Source organism: Epinephelus fuscoguttatus, linkage group LG7, assembly GCF_011397635.1.
Source record: "Epinephelus fuscoguttatus linkage group LG7, E.fuscoguttatus.final_Chr_v1".
NCBI lineage: Eukaryota > Metazoa > Chordata > Actinopteri > Perciformes > Serranidae > Epinephelus > Epinephelus fuscoguttatus.
In genome coordinates, this window is record NC_064758.1 from 2,648,904 (window position 1) to 2,674,839 (window position 25,936).

The window sequence follows — 25,936 nt, forward strand, 5'->3', positions numbered from 1 at the left end:
AGGTGGTCGCTCAGGGTTTAGCAGAGTTAGCCGCTGGGTGCTAACTCACTTAGTTCCTTGTTGCTGGAAAGCTACTTGCAAACCTTGTGTTTGCAAGAGAGTCTGTGATCAATTGCCCTCCCTTTAGTGGCCTGGGCTATGGAGCAGGGGTCTGGGCCTCTGCTGTTCCAGGCCCAGCCGGAAAGAGGTGTCCACTGTTCAACAGCTGGAGCAAGAGAGAGTGCTTGAAAGGAGCAGGACTTAGCTTAGAGTTTGGTGACATCACAGAGGGGCATGTCACTGTAACAGTGCTGTCCAATCAAGTTGTGAGACTTGTGTCTCACTGAGGTGTGAAGTGAGACCTCCTGTGGAGATGGGTGTCACCTAGCTGTCTTTGTTTGGAGAACAAAGAGCATGCAGAGGAAAAAGCCTTTAAATGCCCAGTGATGATTTTACCAAATGATAAATCATCTGTGGTCCTGTGAATCCCAACAAGATTATTTATAACACCAACTCAGAATAATTTTTCAAATAAAAACATCCCATGTTGGAGGTCCTGTGGGGGAAAAAAAAGCAAACTATTACCATGTATTCTTGCATTGCCCATTGTTCCTGAACTACTGGAAACAAACTAATAATATTATGGAAAAGGCGCTTATTTAACTTTGGCCTGGGTACCTGGGTATGAGACCGGACACTGGGATTTGCAAATATGTTTAATATTTTAGTGATAGCGAGTTAAACAGCTCTCACGAGAGAATGGATGTCAACAGACACATCCACGGTAAAGGACTGGATTGTTGTAATCCATGACATTTTTGTGATGTAAAAAAGAGAGTTACTTATATAACTGTGGTTCTATGAATCCTGGATGACCGGCAGAGGCTGTGCATAAGCACTGAATGTCTTCGTCTAACGCATACACAGGTCGAGTAGCTATACCAAGTCACCTGTGACCCTCTGATGACCACGGACAGGCTATATCTTCCGGTGTGGTCAGAGGATCTGTTCCTGCAGAATCTTCTCGTGAGGCCACAAGGATTCTGAGTGACTGAATGCACTGGCGGTCATCCAGGATTCATAGAACCGTAATTACATATGTAACTCTCGCTCTGTTTCATCCTTCCTGACCGTCAGAGGTGTTGCATCAGCACTGGATGACCCATACCAACAGAGTCATGAGGAATCCCCAATCCTCATTGAGTGGAGCAGGAACTTGGTAGGAGGACAATGCCCAGGACAAGACAGCTCCCTTCCAGACAGGACCAACTTCACCCCAGACCACATTTATATCTGCTGGATCTTTGTTTGACCACCACCTACTTCAAGTACAGTGAGGGTTTCTACCGACAAAAGCACGGCTGTGCTATGGGCTCACTGGTGTCCCCTATAGTGGCCAAATTTTTACATGGAAGATGTGGAGACAGAACATGACAGACATGAATTACTGAATGACACGACATGAAGCTCTCCTACACGCTTTGCTGAAGGGATGACGAGGAGGAAGGCAGTCTTTGCTGACAACCATCTCTGTTCTGCCTGTGCCAGTGGCTCAAAGGGAGGCAAGCATAGAGCATCCAGCACCAAGGGCAGATCCCATGCCAGAGTTCTTGGCGTTTGTGGGGGATGTAGTCTCAGAGCCCCCTTCAAAAAAAGGACACCAACCTGTGGCATCCCACTGTGTTGTTATTGACTCGAACATGTTGAGACGAAATGGTGGCTACGTACACCTTCAGGGTAGAGGGGGACTGACCGCCATCCAGGAGAGATTGTAAGAACTTCAGAATGGTAGGTACCGAGCAGTGCACAGGGTCCTCATCCCTGTTTGAACACCAAGCAGAGAACAGCTGCCACCTGTTCTCATACTGTGCCTGGGTAGACGGTGCCCTGGTGCTCACCCTGCAGAGGCCAAACCCACAGTTGAAGGTGGCAAAGGTCGGGATACCAAACCCTTCCTCCCCAGCTGAGACAGGAGATCTTTCTTGTTGGGGAGGCGCCATGGTGAGCTGTAACATAGCCTGTGCAGCAGAAGACACCACATCCTTCGCAGCCAGAAGGGCGCCACCAGAAGCAGCCTGTGGCCCTGTTGAAGAACCCTCTGAAGTGTTGCCATAATCATAGAGACTGGCGGGAAGGCATAGAGGAAACCCTCTGGCCACTCGTGTGTGAGGGCATCCTGCCCCAGAGGGCTAGTGTGGGTTGTCTCCTCCGAGGTGAAAAGATCCACTTTTGCCCTGCCGAAGAGGTCCCAGATGCCGCGGACCACCTACAGGTGAAGCAACCACTCCCCCGGGGAAGGCTAGCAGAGGGAGAGGAAGTCTGCTAGCTTGTTCTGCTTCCATGGAAAACACATTATACTCAGGCTGGCAAGGGCTGCCCAAGTCATAGCTCTAGCACGTTGACATGGTCCATGCAGACTCAAGCAGACCACTGCCCTAGAGCTGTTCTATTCTGCCACACTGCACCCCACCCTGAGAGGGAGTTATCTGTCTTGACGGTCTCCCGACAGGACGGAACAGAGCTCATGGGCATGCCCTGCAACATGAATGCTCTCTCCCTTCATGGGGACAGGGTGAGGAGGCACCGCTGCAGCACCCTGATCTTCCTGTGCCTGTGCCACTGGCGTCAAAGTGAAAACTGTTCAGCCATCTTTGAAAGGGGCGTAGTGACAGCAAACACAAGGGAACAACAGTTTTGGCAGCTGTCAACTTGCCTGGGAGGCGCAGAAACTGCAGGTAGGGCAACCCCTTGGAAAAAGGGGGAGGAGGCAGAGGATGTTGTCCACCCGCCGAGACGTCAGACAGGCCTCCAAGGTGACAGTGTCCAGAGCCACACAGAAGACTGTAGCCACACATCTGGTGAACACCCATGGGGAGAGGGAGAGGCCAATGGGAAGCACCCTGAAATGAAATTGGCGGCCTTGAAAGGCAAAACGAAGGAATTGCCTGTGGTGAGGTATGATGGGGACATGAAAATAGGCATCCTTCAAGTCGATGGACGTACACCACTCCACTCCGGCAATCGCATGCAGAACTGACTGGCCCCGGGGCCTCGGTTCCTCCTGCATGCCTCTGTGGGGGGAGACTGAGCAAGCCAAACTTGGCGGCAAGCCTGAACCAGTGTGGACATCACCCGCCCTAGCTCCCTGGACATGAAGACGAAAGCCTGCGGGGACGCATCACTAAAACTATGAGCAGAAGCATCCAGCATAGCCTCCTGTAGGGAGGCTGAGAGGGCTAGCATAAGGTGTGACATGGAGTTCCCTATCCAGCCCATGTGAGCTGCCGCGTCACAGGCCTTGGAGAGCAGATCATCTGTGATGCGACACTGGGGTGAAGGACACCTGGGGCTGTATTCACAAATATTCTTTTTTTTTTTTTTTTTTAAGATATTTTTGGGGGGCATTCTGGCCTCCAATCGACAGGACAGACAAGCGTGAAGGAGGGAGAGAGAGAGAGAGTCTCTGCAGCCCGATGCTTCAACAGGCTAGGCTGGGTTGGGGCCAATCTTTGAGATGAGGTTAGCTCTTCTGGCGGGGTAACGCCACCTAGAATCAGCTCCACCTCAGCCACCCTAGCATGGGTCCTCCGAGAGGCCCTCTCTCAGGTGCTCGAGGCCATGACACAAGGGGCAAAGATCATGACCGTCCTCAGGCTGCAGAGGAGCCATGCAGGCGGTAAAACAATGAGTGTTCATCATAATGGCGGCTGCCAATTATGAAAACAACACACAATGAACAACGTCTGCAGGAAGTGGGAGCGAAAACACTGCCTTTACCAGCAAAGGTTGCAACAAGAAACCAGAACAACCAAAGTTGTTTAGTAGTGTAAGTAAATTAGTTTAAGCGGGAACGCTGCTGCTAACTGTAGAAAACAAAAAATCAATTCCAAATATGTAATGCTATAAATATAAAAAAAAAAAAACCTAGGTACGACCGAGTCGTTACCAGATTAATTCAGGTAGCTCAAATCAAAGCACTGCTGCTAACCGAAAAAATTCTAAATCTAATCCAAATAAGGAATGCCGTAATAGTAATAATAATAATAACTTTTCTTTGTATTGCTCTTTACATTTTAGCAATCTCAAAGTGCTACAGAGCAGGATAAAGAAAAATTAAAACAGATTAGAATTAATACAATTTAAGAATTATTAAAAAAAATGATTAGAGACAATAAATAATTAAAAGGAGAAACCTATAAAGGACATTTAGCAGAATGCTTTTGTAAAAAGATAGGTTTTTAGGTCTTGTTTAAAAACATCAGTAGTCTGTGGGACCCTGAGGTGGTAAGGGAGGGCGTTCCACAGCCTTGGAGCAGCAGAGGAAAAGGCCCGGTCACCCATGGTGCGGAGCTTGGTTCTGGGAGCTTGGAGGGTGGTTGATTGTAGAACGGAGGGTGCGTGAGGAGGTCTGGGGGGTGAGGAGTTCCTTGAGGTAAAGGGGGGCATGTCTGTGAATGCATTGTTAAAATAGAGCAGCTAATGTTGCTAAAGCAAGAAGTTAGCGGAGTGAGACGCTCTTCCAGGCAGGTAACGTTACGTTGTGTTCTATCTCGTAACATCATTGTTTAATTTTTTAGTTTATTTGTTTATTTGGACGGGACAGTGCAGAATTAATGAACACAGGGCACAAGGCAGATACCTGGAGGAGGACGAGTACCTGGAACATGATACAGCGTAAAAATTGACGGATTTAGCATGAGGCTAATTTCCGTCCGTAGTCCCCAACACATAGAAGACAATATAAAAACAAACCTTTAACACACTTAGACACCATAAAATTAGCAGCAAATACATTCAATAGACATAGCACCATTCATTCAGAAAAGGAGGAAGAAGAGAGAAAGAAACAAAAAACGAAAGAAATATAAAAGACATTCCATAGCAGCAGTACATTCAAAATAGAATAGGTCAGTGGTTACATGACTGGTTGGCTTTTAGCCATTTTTTTAGCGTACCTCTAAAGGTGGCAAGGGTGGGAATTTCTCTTAGGTACTCTGGGAGGCAGTTCCAGGTTTGGCTACCTTTTATAGAGAGCACATTTTGGCCAAATGTGGTCAGTCTGTGTTGTACCTTGCAGTCACCTCTGGTGTCTGACCTAGTTACAAGTCCGGTCGATTGTTGTTGTTTTTTTTAATGGATGAATTCCTGTACAGGAGGGGGCGCTAGGCCATTTAAACACTTAAAAACAAAAGCACTCTTCAGGACTTTGAAGTTTTCGAAGTTTAAGAAATTGTATTGATCCAAAATGTTGCAGTGATGGTATGACAGTGATTTTCTGGCAAAAATCTTTATGGCTTTGTGAAAGAGTTGTTCAATGGGTTTTAAAAACGTGGCGCTGCAATGACTCCTAAAATGACTCCCAGGTGCTTGAAATGAGAGACTAATTCAAGTCCCCAGCAATATGCCAAAACTCCGTCCAGTCTGTCAGTTCAAAGAAGAAGAAATATATGTTATCAGTAGTCGTCGATAAAAAGACGTGATGAGTTTTTTTTTCCCAACACTTTATTTCAATTCTTGTACAAAACAAGCAGTGACAGACATGAACAGAACAAATATGCCAGGGTTAAGAGAAAAGACAAAGAAATAAAATAAACAAATAAATAAAAAAGTTCAGCAGCTTAAACAATTAAATTGTTTACATATTTTCAGAGGCTTTATAGCTTTGGAGTTTGTGGAGTGCTGAATGGTTTCTAAGTATTGCTGCATTTCATTCATAAAAATTTTGAACATCTTAAAAGTGAGGGCCATACATCTCTTATGAATATGGAATTTCGCTAAGATAATAGATAGATTAATGATATAGAATTGTTTTTGTTTTGAAATGCTGACATCATAAAATCCAAACTGCACATCTTTGTACAGTAGTGAAAATAGAACATAAATGTTGCAACGAATATACTCGACAAAATCTTTCCAAAAAGTGACAGTATAGGGGCAGCAAAACAAAAGTACAGTTACCAAACAACAATCTTCGACAATGCCGTCTGCAGCTGTGCTGATTTCATATTGAAACAAAATGCTTGATCACTAGGGGAACAGTTGCCGTTGTGACTGAGAATTATGTTATGAATATGAACAGTTCACAAGTTGCAAATTACTTACTCCCATAGTTTTTTTGGAGCCTGCTTGCTTTTTGTAAACCTGTCTTCATTGGTGGCCCTGAAATGAATCAGGGCTTGTGTTTTGTCTGGTGGCTCTGAAATGGAACGGAGATAACAACATTACTTTCTTTTATTTTTTACTTTTTTGGGCTACTTGTCAGATATTCGTTAAGTTATTAGTTAGTTTCATGTAGTATTGCAAGTATTATCACAATGAATACTGTAGTCAACATCCAGCAGAACTGGTGAGGCTGTTTACACAGTCACACATGTGTTATCTGGTGACTTGCATCCACGTTAACGTTTCACTCTTTGGGTTATAAGTTGATATTCAACCAAATAACCTGTACCACAACAACCGACGTAACTTATTCAGCGCAAAGTCACCACATAATACAATCACTAACGTTAACCTGCAGCTGTAACGTTACCAGCTGCAGACTCTACGACTACAGGAGATGACACCGTCCGGTCATCTTACAAAAATGTCGATGCAAACATTTCACGTATATTAAAACAACTTAACAACTACATTATCACTGAGAAAAATGACTTTTGTAACTGAATGACAGCATACTCGGTTATCAGAGAACCAGGGTTACGTGCGGCGGGGCAGGCAAGCCGTCGCCCGCGACCAAAAATATGTGTGTTACGCTACAAAGAGGTCTATAGTCCGTAAAATGACGTTAAACTAAGATAATGCAATGGTTATCATACTTCTAAAACAACTATTAACGAGGAAAATACTCACATTGATAACTTCGCTTCGCCATCTTGCATTGACTGAATCGTCTGTACTTGGCTGGGTTCGGCTGAGCTCGACGGATGATATGCAAAGGATTCTGGGATAGCACTTACTGCCAAGGGTGGTCCTGGAAAATCTTAAAAGTGAGGGCCATACAGCGCATACAGTGCTATTCTTGACCCTCAACTCAACACTCTGAGAATCGGGACAGCACTAGCACTTCGCGGGAGCGCAGATTTTTGAGACTGAGGGTTAAGATAGGAATTGGGATTGGGCCATACTCTGCAGCCAGTGTTGGACCATGATTAGACCGTCCGTTAACTTGTTTGAGATCAAGTCAGGTTTTTTGCCATGAAGGAAGATGACTTCATCATCTGCGTACATTTGGATGTTAAAGTCAGGGCATGCGTCAGGCAGGTCATTTATATACAAGGAAAAGAGTAGTAGCCCAAGGACTGAGCCTTGTGGCACAACTGCTGGATTATCAAGGCAGGGCGATTTCATGACACACTGTTTTCTGTTTGTTAGGTAGGACCTGAACCATTTTATAGTATCTGTGGAGAAATTGAAATGAGATAATTTTGCCAGGAGTGTTTGATGGTTGACAGTGTCAGATGCCCTCCTGAGGTCCAGGAACACAGCACCTACATATGAATGTTTGTCCAGCATGTATTTGATTTTTTCAATGAACAAACAGTTTGCTGTCTCAGTGGAGTGATGGGCATGAACGCCAAACTGAAGTGGGTGGAGTGGGGTGTGGCCTTTATCTAGGTGTATAGTCAACAGTTTCGATACCCATTTTTCGGCAACCTTGGATATGGTTGGGAGGATGCTAATTGGCCTGTAGTTGGCTACTGCTGCCCTGCTACCAGACTTAAATATTGGTGTCACCGTGGCCACCTTCCATGATGATGGCACCTCCTTTGAGCCTATTGATTGATTCACTAAAATGGTGATTGGTTTTATTAAAGCATCGGAATATGTTTTTATAAAATCTGTATCTAGGCCATGAAATCCAAAATATTTCCACACTGCTGATTTATTCCGGAGTAAATAACATTATCCTCATCATCTTTCTCTTGGCTGCTTGCCATCTACCTGCTGCTGTTTGACAGTGACACAGACTTTCAAAATAAATGAGTATCCCCTAGATGACGATATGGATTGATGTTTTCACTTTGCATCAATGTGATTGGATTAGGGCTGTCAAAATTACTCAAAAATGACATTCGAATATTCCTTCTAAAAATAACTCATAAGTTTGAACCATTCGAATATTTTTTTTTTCCGCATTATGTCCACAAGAGGGCAAACTAATACAAGGAAACATACTTGTATATGAAACATAACTACCTGTAGGTATTTTTATTTCAACATAAACGTCTTTTACATACCTACACATTAAGACACATAAAACAATTATCTATAACATTACGTTATAAACGACCACGGACCTCTCGCTCGCCCCCCCTCTCTGACCCGTGACCACACCGCCCGTGGAAGCTCTGCGAATAGCCTCGAAGCACTGGACTGTGACCGGCTCGCGCCCTGCAGTGATCGCTTCGGCGTCTGGTCTATTTTCTGCGTGAGCCGCGAGCGAATGTGTCAAGCCGGGTGACGGCGACAACAGCTGGGAGCAGAACCGCTTGTCGACTAGCGTGGAGAAATGCGCGTCTGATGCCAACGTCCACTTGCAGAGAGGACAGCTGCGGTGGTGTTTTTTTTCTCTCTCCACAATCGAATATCAATTTTCAGATTCGAAGGTCCATTTTTTTTTCAAATTCAAATTTAAATTCAAATTTAGAATATTCGTTGACAGCCCTAGATTGGATCGTTGATCATTAAATCGATATATCCAGATCGATGGATAGTTACACTCCTACTAATTTCCGCCGCTTGCATCCGCAATCTCATTCTTCTGGTCACTACCCAGGGCTCATGACCATAGGTGAGGGTTGGGATGGGGATGGACCAGTAAGTCGAAAGCTTTTTAATGGCTTTTTAGGATTTATTTAGTATTTTGGCTGTGACTGTACTAAAAGAAATTGCACTTGAAGACCTAAGAGTGATTCTTAAAGCAATATTTCACAAATGCATGGGGTGTCCGAAAACTTTTTTCCACCACTGTATTTTAACGGTACTCTTATCGATACTTTTTGAGGAAGAAAAAACAAATTAAGAACATAAATTGCTTTATTTTCTCAATTCTCATTATGCAACAAAATAGTTTTTTAACAAAACATTTTACTTTGTACAACTTGAAATGTAAAATACATAAAATAATAGTGTTGTCACTAGGGATGAGTACCGAACTCCGGTACTAAATGAGCCCCGGGGCTACATTCTTCAAGACCACAGTATTGATAAGCTCTGACCTTGACGGTTGTGCTATCGGTACAGGAGCAGTCGCGTTTTTCTTTTTTTTTTTTTTTTTTTAACAAGATAAATGTTTTCTTGCACATTTATCTCACCAACTCCGTCAATTATCTGTCATTGTAACATAATTTTCGCTATTCTCCCTGAAGACGAGGGGATCTGTGTTGTCACCCTGGCTGCCTGCTGTGTGTGAGTGGAGAGCAGGGGGGGTGGGGCTGTTGTTCCAGTGACACACACACATCTGCCCAATTTTGCTACCGTGACAACTAGGGATGGGTATCGTTAAGTTTTTAACGGTACTACTACTCTTATCGATACTGCTTATCGATCCAGTATTTTAATGGTACTCTTATCGATACTTTTTGAGGAAGAAAAAGAACAAATTAAGAACATAAATTGCTTTATTTTCTCAATTCTCATTATGTAACAAACTAGTTTTTTAACAAAACATTTTACTTTTTACAACTTGAAATGTAAAATACATAAAATAATAGTGTTGTCACAGTACCAAAATTGGGACCCACAGTACGATACCAGTACGATACCTGTTCAGGTACTTATGGACAGTCATGACATCAACGAAGAGGAAAATATTGGACCTGGCGCCAGGCTTCTCCGTCGCCGTTAAGCCGTTATCTTGTGCCGGAAACCCTATTTAGTAAATAGGGTCGCAAAATAGCTAATGGTTATTAACTCCACGTGTTGGCTGCTAGCATAATGTTTCAAACCTGGACTGGACGTAAATGAACTAGCTGTGCTAGGTAGTGATGTTATGCTGGAGCCAGTTTGCTCGACACAGTGTCGATCTTTTGAAGCGCAAGTGTTCCAAGGCAGTGTTTCGATCCCTGCTTCGGCACGCCCACAATCACGTGACTACCGGGAGCGAGGCCTCGTTACAGGCAGTCTGTCAGAATATGATGCACTTTCGCAAGGTGTTTTGACAAATTACTAGTGTTGCCACCCTTACACGCAAAACATTTATCACACTTGTGACAACGCGCTGTGTCTGCATCAACTCTTGTAATGTAAAGCCACACTTTTGACCGTTTGGTTCTCTCCGCCATTGTTATCTATCTAATGGTAGGCAACGAGCTTGAGTTGGTGTATGCACTGTCTTGTGTGTGTGTGTGTGTGTGTGTGTGTGTGTCACTGGAACAACAGCCCCACCCCCCTGCTCTCCACTCACACACAGCCGGGGTGAGCGACACAGATCCTCTCGTCTTCAGGGAGAATAGCGAAAATTATGATACAATGACGGATAATTGATGGAGTTGGTGAGATAAATGTGCAAGATAACGTTTATCTTGGATTAAAAAGAAATGAAAAACGCGACTGCTCCAGTACCGATAGCAGAACCGTTAAGGTCAGAGCTTATCAATACTGTGGTCTGGAAGAATGTAGCCCCGGGGCTCGTTCATCACTGGAGTTCGGTACCCATCCCTACCCACCGCTACATTTTCTTCACTGATTCTTGGTAAAACAGCTCTCTAAAGGCTTCTGACGGATGTGAAAAACACAGAAATTCGAACCTGTTCAGAAAACGTTTTTGATGGACGAAAGTTTTAGACTCGGTGTGCAAATGTGATTGGTACAATGTGACGTAGTATTTATTTTTAGACAGGCGACAATTTCGGACAAAGAAAACTGACTCAGTGGGCAAAGGCCTTAAGTGTGGAATTTTTTGCAATGTTGAAGTGCATCAATAGGTGTAATAGATAATTTCATTTAACCATATCAACAAATATAGTGATAAAGTACATCTTTGAAAATATACGGAGAGACGGTGTACAGGAAGACTACCCACATAGAAATGATCCAGTCAATTTAACACCTCAGAAATCAAGGGTCTTTATCAGATTGATGCAAAAATCCTGTAAATCCAGTACTGCCATATAACCTTCCTGCTGTTGAAATTTTGTGCTGTTGCCCACAACTGTCTGAGTACAACTAGAGATACCGAAAGGAAAAATAAACTACATCTGATGGTTGACTGGTTGATAATCATATTCCTATAAATTGTGTCATAGTTATCGAATGTAATAAGCTGTTTTCTGGTTTGATAATGGATGAAAATGAGTAGTCCACTGAGTTAAAGTTATTTCAATTTCACTTCAGTTTTATTTATAAAGCCCAATATCACTAATCACAATTTGCCTCACAGGGCTTTACAGCATACCACATCCCTCTGTCCTTAGGACCCTCACAGCGGATAAGGATAAACTCCCCCAAAAAAACCCTTTAACAGGGAAAAAAACGGTAGAAACCTCAGGAAGAACAACTGAGGAGGGATCCCTCTTCCAGGATGGACAGACGTGCAATAGATGTTGTACAGAACAGATCAGCATAATAAATTAACAGTAATCCATATGACACAATGAGACAGAAAGAGACAGAGGGAGATGCAGGACAGACGGTAATGACAGTAGCTTACAACAACATTAATGAAAGTAAAAATATAATTATAGTTCTGGCTACTGTGGTACAATATGTTGAAAGTTATGTGTTGTTGTTGTTGCTACCTTCATTGAATTCACTGTGAGCATGTTTCCACAGGGGTAAAGGTGATTGTGGAGTCTCTCCCTCGCTCTGAGTCCTCCCTGTTGTCTGTGAAACTGGGTGGTTTGTTTCTGAGGGACTTGACTACGCAGGGCACCAGCTTTCCTGTCCTGGTGTCTCCCAAAATGGTAAGCAGTGATGGACAGAAGTGGGCAGAGAGAGTCCATAATGTGAGCAAAAGTGAATTGCAGCTCCTCAAGTACATGACATTTATATTGTTTTCTACTGTATATTTTATCATGCTTCTCCTGTTTTTCACGTGCCACTTGTTGCAGGACAAACTTGTCGTTGCCATTAACCAGCCATCCGTCCAGTCCAGCAGTACCTTGGGTAAGATTTTTGTTTTCTTTTTAAGAATTGATCTTAAAAAAACTTTTTCAATTCAAACAATATTCAGTAATGTTTTCTCTGAGTTTGACATTTTGATTACCTCAGATTCTTTTTCACGTTGAGTTGTTAAAGCTGTCAGAAATGTACCCATCTGTTTAAAACTGAGTAGAGGTAAACTCTTTATGCCTCAGTGCCGGCAATAGCATCATGTTTTCGGGTTGTCCGTCCATCTGTCACTCCGTCCATTTGTCCATCCATCCCATCCTTGTGAATGTTATATCTCATGAATGACTTAAGTGAATTTCTTCAAATTTGGCACAAATGTCCACTTGGACTCAATGATGGACAGATAGTTTTTTGCTGGTCATAGGTCAAAACTCAAGGTGTCATGTTCTTGTCTGTCTTATTCTCTTGAATGAGATATCCCAATATTGTTTTTGTGTTAGGATGCTCAGAGTGCTCATCATCACCGGTGTTTGAGATGATTTATGAGCGTAACCCCATGAGGTGTAAATTTGAGAGGAGACTGGAAGTGAAGACCAGTCCATTGAACATCATCTACAACCCACAAGCAATCAAAAAAGTGACCGAGTTCTTCTATAAAGGAAGAGTTCATACCTCAGGTGAGTTATGAAACTTGCTGCCCCTTTTTTGGAACGTATGCATTGCAAGGCCGGAGAAATATCACACTGTAGGCAGACATTTTTACAGACAGAATGTTTGCAGTTTCCTGTAAACATGCACTTGTAGATTTCTTCATTTTTAAGAAGTGAGGTTGTTTTATTTTTGCCCTTCTACCAAGCTGTGCCAGAAGTTTTTTAAAAGTCAAATGCACAACAGATTTCAATAAGTAAAACAAATTTAAACAATTAAGAAATAAGGCATCCATGAGCAACAGTGCAGATACAGAAACTCACAAAGTAAGGTGCAAAATGACAGTCCTCAACTGTAATTCCCAATGAGGATTTGAAATGGCGTCTGGGACTGAATACTTATTCCTCAACCGGCAACCAAACAACCACTGTCACCTGCTGAGCTGACCACTCAAAGCACTTTCACATTACTTAGTCACAGTCCCCCATTTACAAGCACAATCATACACTGTTGCCTGAGGTGACCAGACAAGGTGCCACTTGCTACTCAGTTAATCATTCATACACCAATTTGAGGTTCAGTATCTTGCCTAAGGATACTTCAACATGCGGACCAGAGGAGCCGGAGATCAAACCGCTGATCTTCCTATTAATAGACGACCAGCTCTACCCCCTGAGCCACAGCCATTTAATTAGATCATTGTCTAAACAGTTGCCTCATTCCTTAAATACATGGCTGTTGCTTAGTTAATTAGTACCTCTACTCTTTTTTAGTTGCGCCTTAATAAATTTCAGTGAAGTGGTATCATTAAAGACAAGGCAGAATGCCTTCTTTATTATTCACTGCAGGAAATCATGCCATAGATCATGTTATTAAAGACATAATATTTCAGAAAATCGATTTCCTGTCTGACTAAAACTGGATTTTTAAAACTCATGTAAACATGGCATTGTACTAAATTGAATTTCTTAAAATCTGACTTACACAACCTCCTCATGCTCCACTTCACTCAGCTGCCAGCACAGCCAGTTGGTCTCCGCTAGCTTCCCAGCTAGTTTGGATCCGACCGGAGCACCAAGCTCTGGTTTGTTATTCAGGTTAATGTGGGAAGAAGCAGCGGGTTTATCGGGCAGCTGAGTGAAGCGGAGCCTGCGGAAGAAACACCGGGACCGTCTGGATGTGATAGCCCGTGGAGATGCTGCGGTACTTGCCGGCACAGACAAGGCGAGTAGGGGGGTGGGGGGTGTGTTGGAGAGCAGAGGTAGAGGGAGGAGTGGCTCATGACACACTTTGTTTTGCTCTACAGGCAGTGCACAACAGCGAACCTAGTGGTGAAACGATTTTGCTTATTGCCCCTTTAAAGTCCGCTGTGTAGAGTGTGAACAGGAATGGTGCTAAAACAGTTCCCTGTGGAGCACCAGTGCTGCTCTTGACCATCCCAGAGATACAGCTTCTAAGCCTGACATACTGAGGCTGCTCTGTCAGGTAGTCTGTTATCCAAGAAGTCAGGATGTCAGGACAACCACTGTGGAGGCAGAGGTGTGCTGGGTTGTAGCCTGCAGGGCGGCAGATGTAATATCCCTGATGGTGACAACAGGGTGGCAAAAGGTCTGACCGTCGCTTACGCCACATGTCTGACCATGGAGGACCCCACAATCAACACAGAGGGAGGGCGCTGTACCTGGGCACGGACCCCTGACCTCCTGGGGGTGTATCAGCGGTGCGATGGAGCCTGCTAGATGACCCACATGTCGCTGGACCCCTTCCGCTCCAAGTGCAGATGATTGGGGGTGCCAGGCTGGGGGCCCGGCCATTTGTCTGTTGGACCAAGGGGGAACAGGGACAGGATGAAGAGGAGGGGACTGAGAACTGAACCTTGGGGGACACCTTGGGGGAGGAGAGCAGTGGGGGATATGAAGTTATTGATGGAGATGAACTGAAGTCTGTCAGAGAGATATGATTTAAACCAGTTGAGAGCAGTGCCAGTGATGTTAAAGACGGTTTCAAGTCGGGTGAGAAGGATGGAGTGATTGGTGTTGAAGGTGGAACTGAGGTTGAGGAGGATGAGGATATTGATGTTTTCAGCATCAGAGGAGAGAAGGAGGTCGTTATGATTTTAAGGAGGGCAGTTTCAGTACTATGGTTTGATCGAAATCCAGATTGGAATGTTTTGTACATGTTATTGACAGAGAGGTTTTAATTCAGTTGGGAGGCTACAGCACGTTCCAGTAGTTTGGACAGAAAGGGTAGTTTGGAGATTGGCCTGAAATTATTTGGGATGTCAGGGTTGAGTCCAGGTCTTTTTAGAATGGGGATGACAGCAGCGATTTTGAGAGATGGTGGAACGATGCCAGTAGACAGGGAGGAGGTTATTTTTGTGGTGATTAGTGGGGAGAGAGCTGGAAAGCAGACCTTGACAAAGCATGAGGTGATGGGGTCCAGTGTGCAGGTGGCAGTAATGATGCCATGAGAAACGATACTTGCGATACCTTTCGATTCCAAGATGAAAAAAACCTGGCCATACTAATTTTTTTGAAAAACCGGAAGAACCGATACCAGCGTAAGAATTGGTGCTATGACTCTTCCGGAACTGATGGGGGCAGTATACGCCATATAGCGTTACAGTCCGTGCCTACATGCAGAGCGAGGGGGTGACGAGGAAGTAGAACTACACATGGCAGCGGTTCCCTGCTAAAGCCCACATTCAGAACCAGTCAGGGCCACACTTCAGGCCAGAAAATAGATCTGCTAGCAATATATGCAGTTTTAAACACCACTTTGTTTATTAATTGCTTTTAACTCGTTCCAAATTGCTTCTGAACTGTCCGTGATCCGTACAGAGCTTTATCCGGACTCCGGACATCCCCCTCTCTCCCCCAGCCCCTCCCCTGGGAGAGAGTCTGGTGGTCTCCTATGAGCCAAGCCTTCGAGACGTGCAACACTTCCTTAAATGTCATTCAGTTCATCAAAAAATATCCCAATTAAAATCAGTAGCATAATAAGCAGATATGTTCCATGTTATTTTGTTTAATTTCGACAACACAGAGAACAGCTTGAACAAGCTGTGTGAGCTAACGATCAGGGATTTCACTCTGAGCAGTACATGACTGCTCTTCTGTGTCTACTTCCGAAACATGGCAGTTGGGGTGCGTTTGATTTTTTGTACTGGGATGTTGGATTTTTCCACAACTGCACCATAGATGTCAAAAAAACACCATTTGCACCGGGAAAGGACAAACAATTAATGAAACCAACAAAATTCCACACATTCTTGTGGTTGGCTCAAACACTGTCAGTGTGATTTAAATAGTAAATATTTAAATGGTTTATTGAGTTTGTTGCAGGTGTTGATCAGTGTTTTTTACAATGAAAAATAGGTAAAGAGGAAAAGAGAAAAAGAAAAAATATAAGTAATATCAATCTGTTGAAAGAAATGTTATTTTATATGAAAATATTTTAAAGTATTTCTTGTTTAAATACATGGGATCTTAGGATTTTATTATTTTTTTTACTGTGGTATCGACTTTGGTATTGAGAATCGTGTAATTTTACTGGTATCTGCACCGACTACATAATTTTTGGTATCGTGACATCCCTAGGTGACAGTTTTCATTCCAGTAGTGAGCTTTGGTTAGCAGGGGTGGATAGAGGGGGGGCAGATGCAGTGGTGGTTAAATTGCTATAGATGTCTCTTTTAGTTTGGAATAATGAGAGGAAGGAGGTGCATTTGCGAATTGTAAATGATTGGGAACTGTTGTCTTGGGGGTTTAGGAGTTAGTTGATAGTGGAGAAAAGTACTTTCGGGTTTTCAGAGGCAGAGTGAATCAGTTGAGAGTAGTAGGTGGATTGGGCACAGGAAAGGGCATCTTTATATTGCTGTAGATGGTCCTTGAGGGCTTCCAGGTGAACTGTCAGACCTGTTTTATTGCAGAGTCTTTTGATTTGCCGGGCACAAGTTTTCATCAAGTGGAGTTCTGGGGTGTACCAGGGAGCAGAGTGGGTGAAGGTGGATTTACCGGGCACAAGTTTTCATCAAGTGGGGTTCTGGGGTGTACCAGGGAGCAGAGTGGGTGACAGTGTTCCTTCACGAGGAGGCAGGAGGAGAGAGTGAGGTTGTAGTAGTCTGTGAGGTCTGAGGGGCTTTGAAGGTCAATGAAGGGAGAAGTGGATATTTTTTCAGAGAGGGAGGACGAGAGGGAGGTGGGAAGAAGGGAGTTTAGTTTACGGAAGGTGATTGTGCGTTTTTGCTTTGGCAGTGGGGTGGGAATGTCAATTGACATGGTGATGGCTAAGTGGTCAGAGGTGGTGAGGTGGGAACCAGAAAGATGATGCAAGGTGAGTAGAGTGGAGCAAACAAGGTCCAGAGTGTGACAACAGTTATGGGTGGGGAAAATTGACATGTTGAATGAAATTAAAGCAGTTGAGTGTATCAGTGAAGTCTGTGGTTGCAGAGGAGTTTGTGGAGTCAATGTGGATATTGAAATCATCAAGAAGGAGGATTGTGGGGGAGAAAGAACAGAGCTGGGTCAGAAAGTCAGAAAAGTCAGTGAGGAATGATGGGTGAGATTTGGGGGGCGGTAGACAACTGCCATGACCAACTGTGAGTGGCTGGAGAGTTTAAATACCAGATGTTCAAATGAAGGAGCAGATGAGATGGAGATTAGACTGGTTTTGATTTCCTGTCTGTGTAAGCCCTCAGTGCGTGGTTTATCAATGCATGAGTTTCTATTGGGTGCAGTGAGTGATAGATAATCCAGTGGTTGTTGCCAGGTTTCAGTAAGACAGAGAAAGTCCAGTTTATTATCCAGAATGAATTCATGTAGGATGTGGCTTTTGTTATTGAGGGACCAGGTATTAAACAGGATGAGCTTCATATTGCTTTGCATGGTATGTTGGAAACTTTCCTGCTGCTGGATGACTGTGACGACGGCTAGCGGGGAGCTAGCTAGCGAGCTAGCCACGGCTAACAACAATGTCGCCAGCTTTCAATGTTAACCCACCGGAGAGCAGTCCATGCCAGAGAAAGGCTATCAGACCATCTGACCATGGCTGGACAGGTGGTGATGTCCAGGAGTGGGTTGCAAACAGCAGTGGATGAGCTGGTTAGATTAAACCCGGGAGGATAAAGTAAAGAGCAGAGGTGTGCTGGCGGATCAGTGAAACAAAGCCTGTGTTTCAGGTGTGTCAGCAGGTAGGTAAACACAGCAACTAAACACAGCGATTGGTGATCCAGGTAGTGGTTTGTAGAATCAGAAGAGAAATAGAGCTTACCAGGCTAGTCGGCCAAAAGGTTGCTCTTAGTACTGAGAAAAAATAGGCTTTATCCTGACGGAGAAGCAGCGAACAAACAGTGCCATTGCCCTCTCACATCTGGGTCACATCAATGCATAACAAATGCATAATAGAAGAGGAAGCTGGTAATAAAATGTCAAAATCTACAGAGCTGTTAAGTTGTCCACTATGGTACCAGTTTGCCACTAGGTAACCATAGCTAACTTGCTTGTTGATTGTTTGGTCTGGGATGTAATAGGTCAACCAGAAAATGGTCCAATACTAATAAGCTCATTTTAGCGAATATCTCAGACCCAGATTAACGTCCCCTTATGGATTGTGACAAAGAATAGAGAACATAGAATAACCTTCTCCCTAAATTTGATAACAATTATTATCATCAACAAATACATTTAGTTGTGTGATCAGTCTCCTAAGTTATAGAAGTCTGTAAAATCTGTCACCACCACTCAAAGAAACAACGTTCTAGGTTATTTCAAACCATGTAGTACTCATAGATTTTCTCATTTTCTCCTGATACTTTTTTGAATAGCAGCAGATTCCTGTATTTGAAACATAACTCTTATCTACAGGTTTTGGCTATCAGTCAGAGCTGGAGCTGAGGGTGGCAGAGGCTGCTAGGAGGCAGTACAACAAGCTGAAGATGCAGACCAAGGCAGAGATCAGACAAACCATTGATCAGCTACTTGTGGGAGAGTTTATTGTAAGAGAGATTCATTGGATAGTGACATACTGATGACTGACAGTTGAATCGTATCTAAAAACTACTGATGTTTTTGCTTTGTAGGAAAACAGTAAGCGTTGGACCATGAAATTGGACATCTGTGCACCCCAGGTTATTTTCCCTGATGACTTCCAGTCAGAGGACCCAATGCTAGTTGTTGTTGATTTAGGAAGGATTCTCCTTACAAACTCTGAAGGTAAAACAGGCATCCATTTTACCAAATAGATAAAAAGGACATTATTCCCAAATATCTTTACTATTTTGCCGAATGAGGTTTCTAACTTAGCTCATACCTATTGTCGTTCATTTTCTTTGAAGATGAGACTAAGGCCAGCTCAAAAGCTACTCTACCTGAAAGGGAAGACATGAGTGATGATGAGTACCAGACACCACTTGCCACCCCACCAGAGTCTCCACCACCTGAAATGGATGTGCTTTTAAAAGAACAGCTCAAAGGTCCTGAACTTGCCAGCCTCAGATCCCCTGAAAGTACACAGGCCTACAGCCGAAAGCTTTATGAAAAATACTCCTTGTCCTTTAAGGACCTGCAGATAATGGTTGGTCGCTGTAAGGACAACTGGAAACACCTTCAAGAGAGTGAGGTAGGGCCTACTCATGTGGTGGAGAAGTTTAATGTGCTGCTGCAGCTTGAGCAGAGACTGCGCTACACATCAGACCCCCAGCTCCCCGGGGCTGTGCTGTCAGGAACTCTACCAGACCTCAAGGTACATATCAACCTTGAGAAGATGACCGCCCTGAGGAGTTGTCTGGCTAGGCTAAGCAGTCCATCTGTGAGTGAAGGGGACAAAAGCCAAGAGAGAGGCCCAGGTATAAGGTCTCCTGACCCCCTTACCCTTCGCCATGACAAGATCTTTCAGAGGGAGGATAGCTCCTGGAAGCAGCAAGGTTCAGCTAAGAACCTGACCCAGAGTGTGATGACTTTAGAGCAGCACACACGTGAAGTCCTGGTGGAATCCCGTCTGCTATTAGCTGAATTCAACATCAACTACATGCAGCTTGGTGTAGAAAGTGATGGCCGCTATATATCTGTTCTCAAGGTATTTGGCACAAATGCTCATTTTGTCAAGCGACCGTATGATGCTGAAGTGTCTCTGACTGTCCATGGTCTTCTGCTGGTGGACACCTTACAGACCTATGGCTCAGACTTCGACCTCCTTGTGGCTTCTCATAAGAATCTCAGTTTTGACATACCCACAGGTAGCCTCCGAGAGAGCCAGGCTTCATCCCCTGTATCGTCTGATGGTAGGTCTCCTGAGCATCAAGGTTTTAGTGAGACATCCTCTGTCATGCCCATGGATAGACTCTCACCCTTCAGTTCCTTTTTCAAAGACCAGGAGGCCCTAATTAAGCTTGAGTACCAGTTTGTGAGCTCGGACTGCCCCTCCATGAACCTGGACAGCTCTCTTCAGGTGACAAGCATGCAGGTCAATAACTTGGACATAATTCTCAACCCTGAGACCATGGTGGAGCTACTAAAGTTCCTCCAGAAGTCTTTCCCCAAAGAAGAAAGCACCTCATTAGTGCAGCAACATCCAACACAGCCTTGCAGCGAGGAAGAGGAGGGGACATATCAGGCCACCTATGACCAGAGCAAAGAACTGACTGTGGAGATCCACCGTCTTAACCTGCTTCTCCTTCGGACCGTGTCCACGGGCACTGTCCTGGGTACTGAGAAGAAAGGGTTGAAGATTGCCACAGCCAGCATAACTGGCACCAAGGTCAATGTGTCAATGGGCAGCCGGTTGGACATCAATGGTTCACTTGGGTCCATGCAGTTGGTGGACCTGACCCAGGAAGGAGGTCGAAGCCAATTTGTGGTCAGCATTGGTTGTGTTGAGGAGAGTTCCTCAACTCTTGGTGGATTAACATTCCTTGCTGACACAGGAGATTCTCCCTCAGAGGCTTTGAATTTTTGCCTCACAGAGGAATCCCAAGGGGAGTGTTCCTTGCAACTTCACATGGCATCCTTGCACTACAACCACTCAGCCAAGTTCCTGAAGGAGCTGGGTCTATCTGCCAATGAGGTAGAGGACAATTTCCGCTCCATGCTGAAAAGTGCTGCCACCAAAGTGTCAACCGTTCTAGCCACCAAGACTGCAGAGTACAGTGGTATGGTTTCGCTCTTTGAGACTCCCTCACGGAGAACTCGAGCTCAGAGTCAGAGCTGGGCTTATCCATTTGAGGATGAGGAAGATCTTCCAATGGAGGAACCTGAATCCACCTTGGACACATTCTTGGTGAAGCTGACTCTTAATATCAGCATTGAATCACCAGTTGTGTCTATTCCCCGTAAACCTGGACACCCTGAGCTATTAGTAGGTCACCTGGGAAGCATAATCATCCAGAATTTTGTAACTGGGCAAGACTCTGAAGGAGAGAGGTTGCAGGTGTTGGTGAAGGATATTCGACTCTATTCAGTCAACATGGGTCATTTGGTTTTGAAGAGGGCATCCAGAGGAGATAAGGCTGGCAGCATGTCACCATCTCGCAATGGGAGCATCAACCAGGACGAACCACAGTTCACGCGTCATGACTTCTTTGAGTCCCTTAGCCGAGGAAAAGGTGAGAATGTTACAAATTTAGTGTTCAGTAATGCAGATCATGCAAGTTTACGTTTTATATGCAGCTTGTGGCACAAACTTCCATAACTATTTTTTTTTTCCTCAGCTTTCCATATACTCAAAGACACTACAATACTGTTCACCCTGGAGAAAGTTCCTATTGGTGAAGACATCCAGTTTACCTTCCTCACCGTAGAGGAGCCCTGCAGGAGCACAGGGTTACTGAGAATCAAGGGCAAATTTGTCAACCCTGTTCAGGTATATATCACATTATACTGTAAATTCTTAAATGTAAAATGGTATTTAAGTAATGTCCATGAGTCACATACCAGCAGTATTTATACTGTGGCAAACTTGAACAACATTTCCATCAGTACAACAGAATCGGGTCATACTCTCACTCAACTGCCCCATTACTCTTTTTAACACAAATAGTGTTGTCATTCACATCCATTCAATTCGAACCTCCTCTACTTAACCATTCTAAATATTATGGAGCTTTTTTCCTATCTTTATTCAAGAGAGTGGTATATAAGTTTGAGAGCATTATTTATTGATTTCAGGTTCAGATTTTGGAATATTGTCCTTCAAAACCCTGCCCTTGCACTCAAATAGCCTCTGCTTGCGCTTAGATCTACTCTGTTTCTGCTCAAACTGTGTGCTCGCACTCAGATACAATGTTGCTATCACAGATATCCTGCTCCAGCTTCAGCTCTTCTACTTGCGCTCAAGCTGCTTTTGTGCACTCAATCAATCATTCAGTCAAACTTTATTTGTATAGCACTTTTCATACATTAAAAATGCAGCACAAAGTGCTTCACAGAATAAAAACAAACAAAAATAATACATACATATTGAAAACCCGCCCCTCTCACCCCCACATATAAACACACACACACACACACACACACACACAGTCAATATAGTCAATAACATGGCTGGGCACTAAGGAACCAGGTGAGGAAAGAACCACCTATGGGGAGCCATCCACACTGAGAGGCGCTACAGCCCACAGCCACAGGGAGCGCTGCCACAGAGACCACCCCGACCCAGACAGACCGGGGTGGACTCCACACATGGTGTGGAAATTAGGAAAAATTAAAGAGTTAAAGATTAAAATAATATAAATAAATAAATAAATAAATGAAGATTTAGAAACTAAAATGCATAAAGATTTAAAAATAAATCATTTAAAAGCATTAGAAAGTAAAAAGAACATATAATAGAAGAATTAAAAGAGTAAAAGAAATCAGTTAAAAGCTAAATTAAAAAGGTGAGTCTTGAACCTCCTCTACTTAACCACTCGTGGAATTTCTGCTCTCAGATTTCTGCCCTGCTCTAGGATTTTTTTGTGTAACAACCCTGTCAAAATCCCCCAACCAACAGAACGCCAGGTTTATTGTATACATACATGTACAGTCCCTGACAAAAGTCTTGTCGCTTATCCAAGACTAACTATTATGTAAGTTGTAGGAACAACAAATAATAACTTGACTTGTAGTTGATCAATTGGAATCAGAAATGGCTTATATGAAAGGCAAAGGCCTCTAGATTATGCTTATTATACCAAAATAAAGTTGTGTGTCATTCACTGAGTTTTATCATTTAATTTAATAACAGAAAGGTCAGATCTTGCTTGGACAAAAGTCTTGTCGCATACAAAAATAATGTACTGTAGAAATGATATTTTATTTTGAATACACAAACATGCTCCAATAACATGAGAACATAAAGTCATGATGCCTTGGGAAGAATAATTAATATCGTGTATGACTCCCATAAGCTTGGAGGACTGCATCCATATGTCTCGGCAATGACTCAAATAACTTATTGATGAAGTCATCTGGAATGGCAAAGAAAGCATCAAGATTCTTTGGTTTCATCTTCCAAGCCTTCTCCTTCATCTTACCCCAGACATGCTCAATAATGTTCATGTCTGGTGATTGGGCTGGCCAATCCTGGAGCACCTTGACCTTCTTCACTTTCAGGAACTTTGATGTGGAGGCTGAAGTATGAGAAGGAGCACCATCCTGCTGAAGAATTTGCCCTCTCTTGTGGTTTGGAATGTAATGGGCAGCGAGAACCTCTTGATACTTCAGGCTGTTGATGTTGCCATCCACTCTGCAGATCTCTTGCACACCCCCATATTGGATGTAACCCCAAACCATGATTTTTCCTCCACCAAACTTGACTGTTTTCTGGGTGAATCTTGGGTTCATGCGGGTTCCAACAGGTCTTCTGCAGTATTTGCGGTGATTGGGATGCAGTTCAATGGATGATTCATCAGAAAAATCGACCTTCTGCCACTTTGCCATTGTCCATCCTTTCTGCAAGCTGTGGGCCTTGGCAAATGCAACACGATTCTTTTATTGTCTTCTGTTTAATGCTGGTTTGTGAGCAGTAATTCGGCCATGGAGACCATTGCGTGAGAGAATTCGACAAACTGTTCTGGTAGATACAGGGGTTTCTGGTGACCAGGACTGGGACTGCCGAAGCAACAAACGGTCCTCTCTAACAGTTGTCTTACGGGGTCTGCCTGACCTGGGCTTGTCATGAACGTCACCAGTTTCTTCAAATCTTTTTTTTATCCTCTCCACTTGACGTTTGGATACACTGAAGATGTCTGCCACCTCAGCAGCAGACTTGGTCTTCAGGCTCTTGATGATCAGCACTTTGGTCTGTGGTTGAATCTTTGTTGTCATTGGTCAGGCTGCACTTCACATGAAGGTCTGGTGTGCTGGGGTTCTTTTTATACACACCTGGGAATGTGTTAATTAGAGTATATGTCACAGGTGGAGCTCTAATCTGTGATTGGTTGAATCGTTGAAAGACACGACAAGACTTTTGTCCAAGCAAAATCTGACCTTTCTGTCCCAGTTAAAACTCAGAGAACTCAGTGAACTCAAAACTCAGTGAATGACACACAACTTTATTTTGGTATAATAAGCATAATCTAAAGGCCTTTGCCTTTCATATAAGCTATTTCTGATTCCAATTGATCAACTACAAGTCAGGTTATTATTTGTTGTTCCTACAACTAGGATAAGTGACAAGACTTTTGTCAGGGACTGTACATGTGTGTATATATATGTGTGTGTGTGTGTGTGTGTATATATATGTATATATATATATATATATATGTGTGTGTGTGTGTGTGTGTGTGTGTACATATATATATATATATATATATATATACAGTACAGGCCAAAAGTTTGGACACACCTTCTCATTCAATGCGTTTTCTTTATTTTCATGACTATTTACATTGTAGATTCTCACTGAAGGCATCAAAACTATGAATGAACACATGTGGAGTTATGTACTTAACAAAAAAAGGTGAAATAACTGAAAACATGTTTTATATTCTAGTTTCTTCGAAAATAGCCACCCTTTTCTCTGATTACTGCTTTGCACACTCTTGGCATTCTCTCCATGAGCTTCAAGAGGTAGTCACCTGAAATGGTTTTCACTTCACAGGTGTGCCTTATCAGGGTTAATTAGTGGAATTTCTTGCTTTATCAATGGGGTTGGGACCATCAGTTGTGTTGTGCAGAAGTCAGGTTAATACACAGCCGACAGCCCTATTGGACAACTGTTAAAATTCATATTATGGCAAGAACCAATCAGCTAACTAAAGAAAAACGAGTGGCCATCATTACTTTAAGAAATGAAGGTCAGTCAGTCCGGAAAATTGCAAAAACTTTAAATGTGTCCCCAAGTGGAGTCGCACAACCATCAAGCGCTACAACGAAACTGGCACACATGAGGACCGACCCAGGAAAGGAAGACCAAGAGTCACCTCTGCTTCTGAGGATAAGTTCATCCGAGTCACCAGCCTCAGAAATCGCAAGTTAACAGCAGCTCAGATCAGAGAGCAGATGAATGCCACACAGAGTTCTAGCAGCAGACCCATCTCTAGAACAACTGTTAAGAGGAGACTGCGCGAATCAGGCCTTCATGGTCAAATAGCTGCTAGGAAACCACTGCTAAGGAGAGGCAACAAGCAGAAGAGATTTGTTTGGGACAAGAAACACAAGGAATGGACATTAGACCAGTGGAAATCTGTGCTTTGGTCTGATGAGTCCAAATTTGAGATCTTAGGTTCCAACCGCCGTGTCTTTGTGAGACGCAGAAAAGGTGAACGGATGGATTCCACATGCCTGGTTCCCACTGTGAAGCATGGAGGAGGAGGTGTGATGGTGTGGGGGTATTTTGCTGGTGACACTGTTGGGGATTTATTCAAAATTGAAGGCACACTGAACCAGCATGGCTACCACAGCATCCTGCAGCGACATGCCATCCCATCCGGTTTGCGTTTAGTTGGACGATCATTTATTTTTCAACAGGGCAATGACTCCAAACACACCTCCAGGCTGTGTAAGGGCTATTTGAGCAAGAAGGAGAGTGATGGAGTGCTGCGGCAGATGACCTGGCCTCCACAGTCACCGGACCTGAACCCAATCCAGATGGTTTGGGGTGAGCTGGACCGCAGAGTGAAGGCAAAGGGGCCAACAAGTGCTAAACACCTCTGGGAACTCCTTCAAGACTGTTGGAAAACCATTTCAGGTGACTACCTCTTGAAGCTCATGGAGAGAATGCCAAGAGTGTGCAAAGCAGTAATCAGAGCAAAGGGTGGCTATTTTGAAGAAACTAGAAT

General features: G+C 43.7%; 2 protein-coding genes across 7 annotated transcripts in view; one reads left to right on the forward strand and one right to left on the reverse strand.

Annotated features, from left to right (window-relative positions):
- The window catches only part of vps13d (vacuolar protein sorting 13 homolog D), a 396,056-nt gene that overhangs the window by 205,816 nt on the left and 164,304 nt on the right, over nt 1–25,936 (forward strand). For all 6 annotated transcript variants that reach the window (XM_049581624.1, XM_049581623.1, XM_049581627.1 and 3 more), the window contains exons 14-20: nt 11,755–11,885; nt 12,033–12,087; nt 12,534–12,710; nt 18,546–18,676; nt 18,761–18,893; nt 19,016–21,280; nt 21,386–21,537. In XM_049581624.1, coding sequence (XP_049437581.1) covers nt 11,755–11,885; nt 12,033–12,087; nt 12,534–12,710; nt 18,546–18,676; nt 18,761–18,893; nt 19,016–21,280; nt 21,386–21,537 — 3,044 coding nt within the window. The remainder of the gene's footprint in view (nt 1–11,754; nt 11,886–12,032; nt 12,088–12,533; nt 12,711–18,545; nt 18,677–18,760; nt 18,894–19,015; nt 21,281–21,385; nt 21,538–25,936) is intronic.
- LOC125892003 (immunoglobulin superfamily member 21-like) overlaps nt 1–25,936 on the reverse strand; it is a 437,371-nt gene that overhangs the window by 92,439 nt on the left and 318,996 nt on the right. The window lies entirely within an intron of this gene.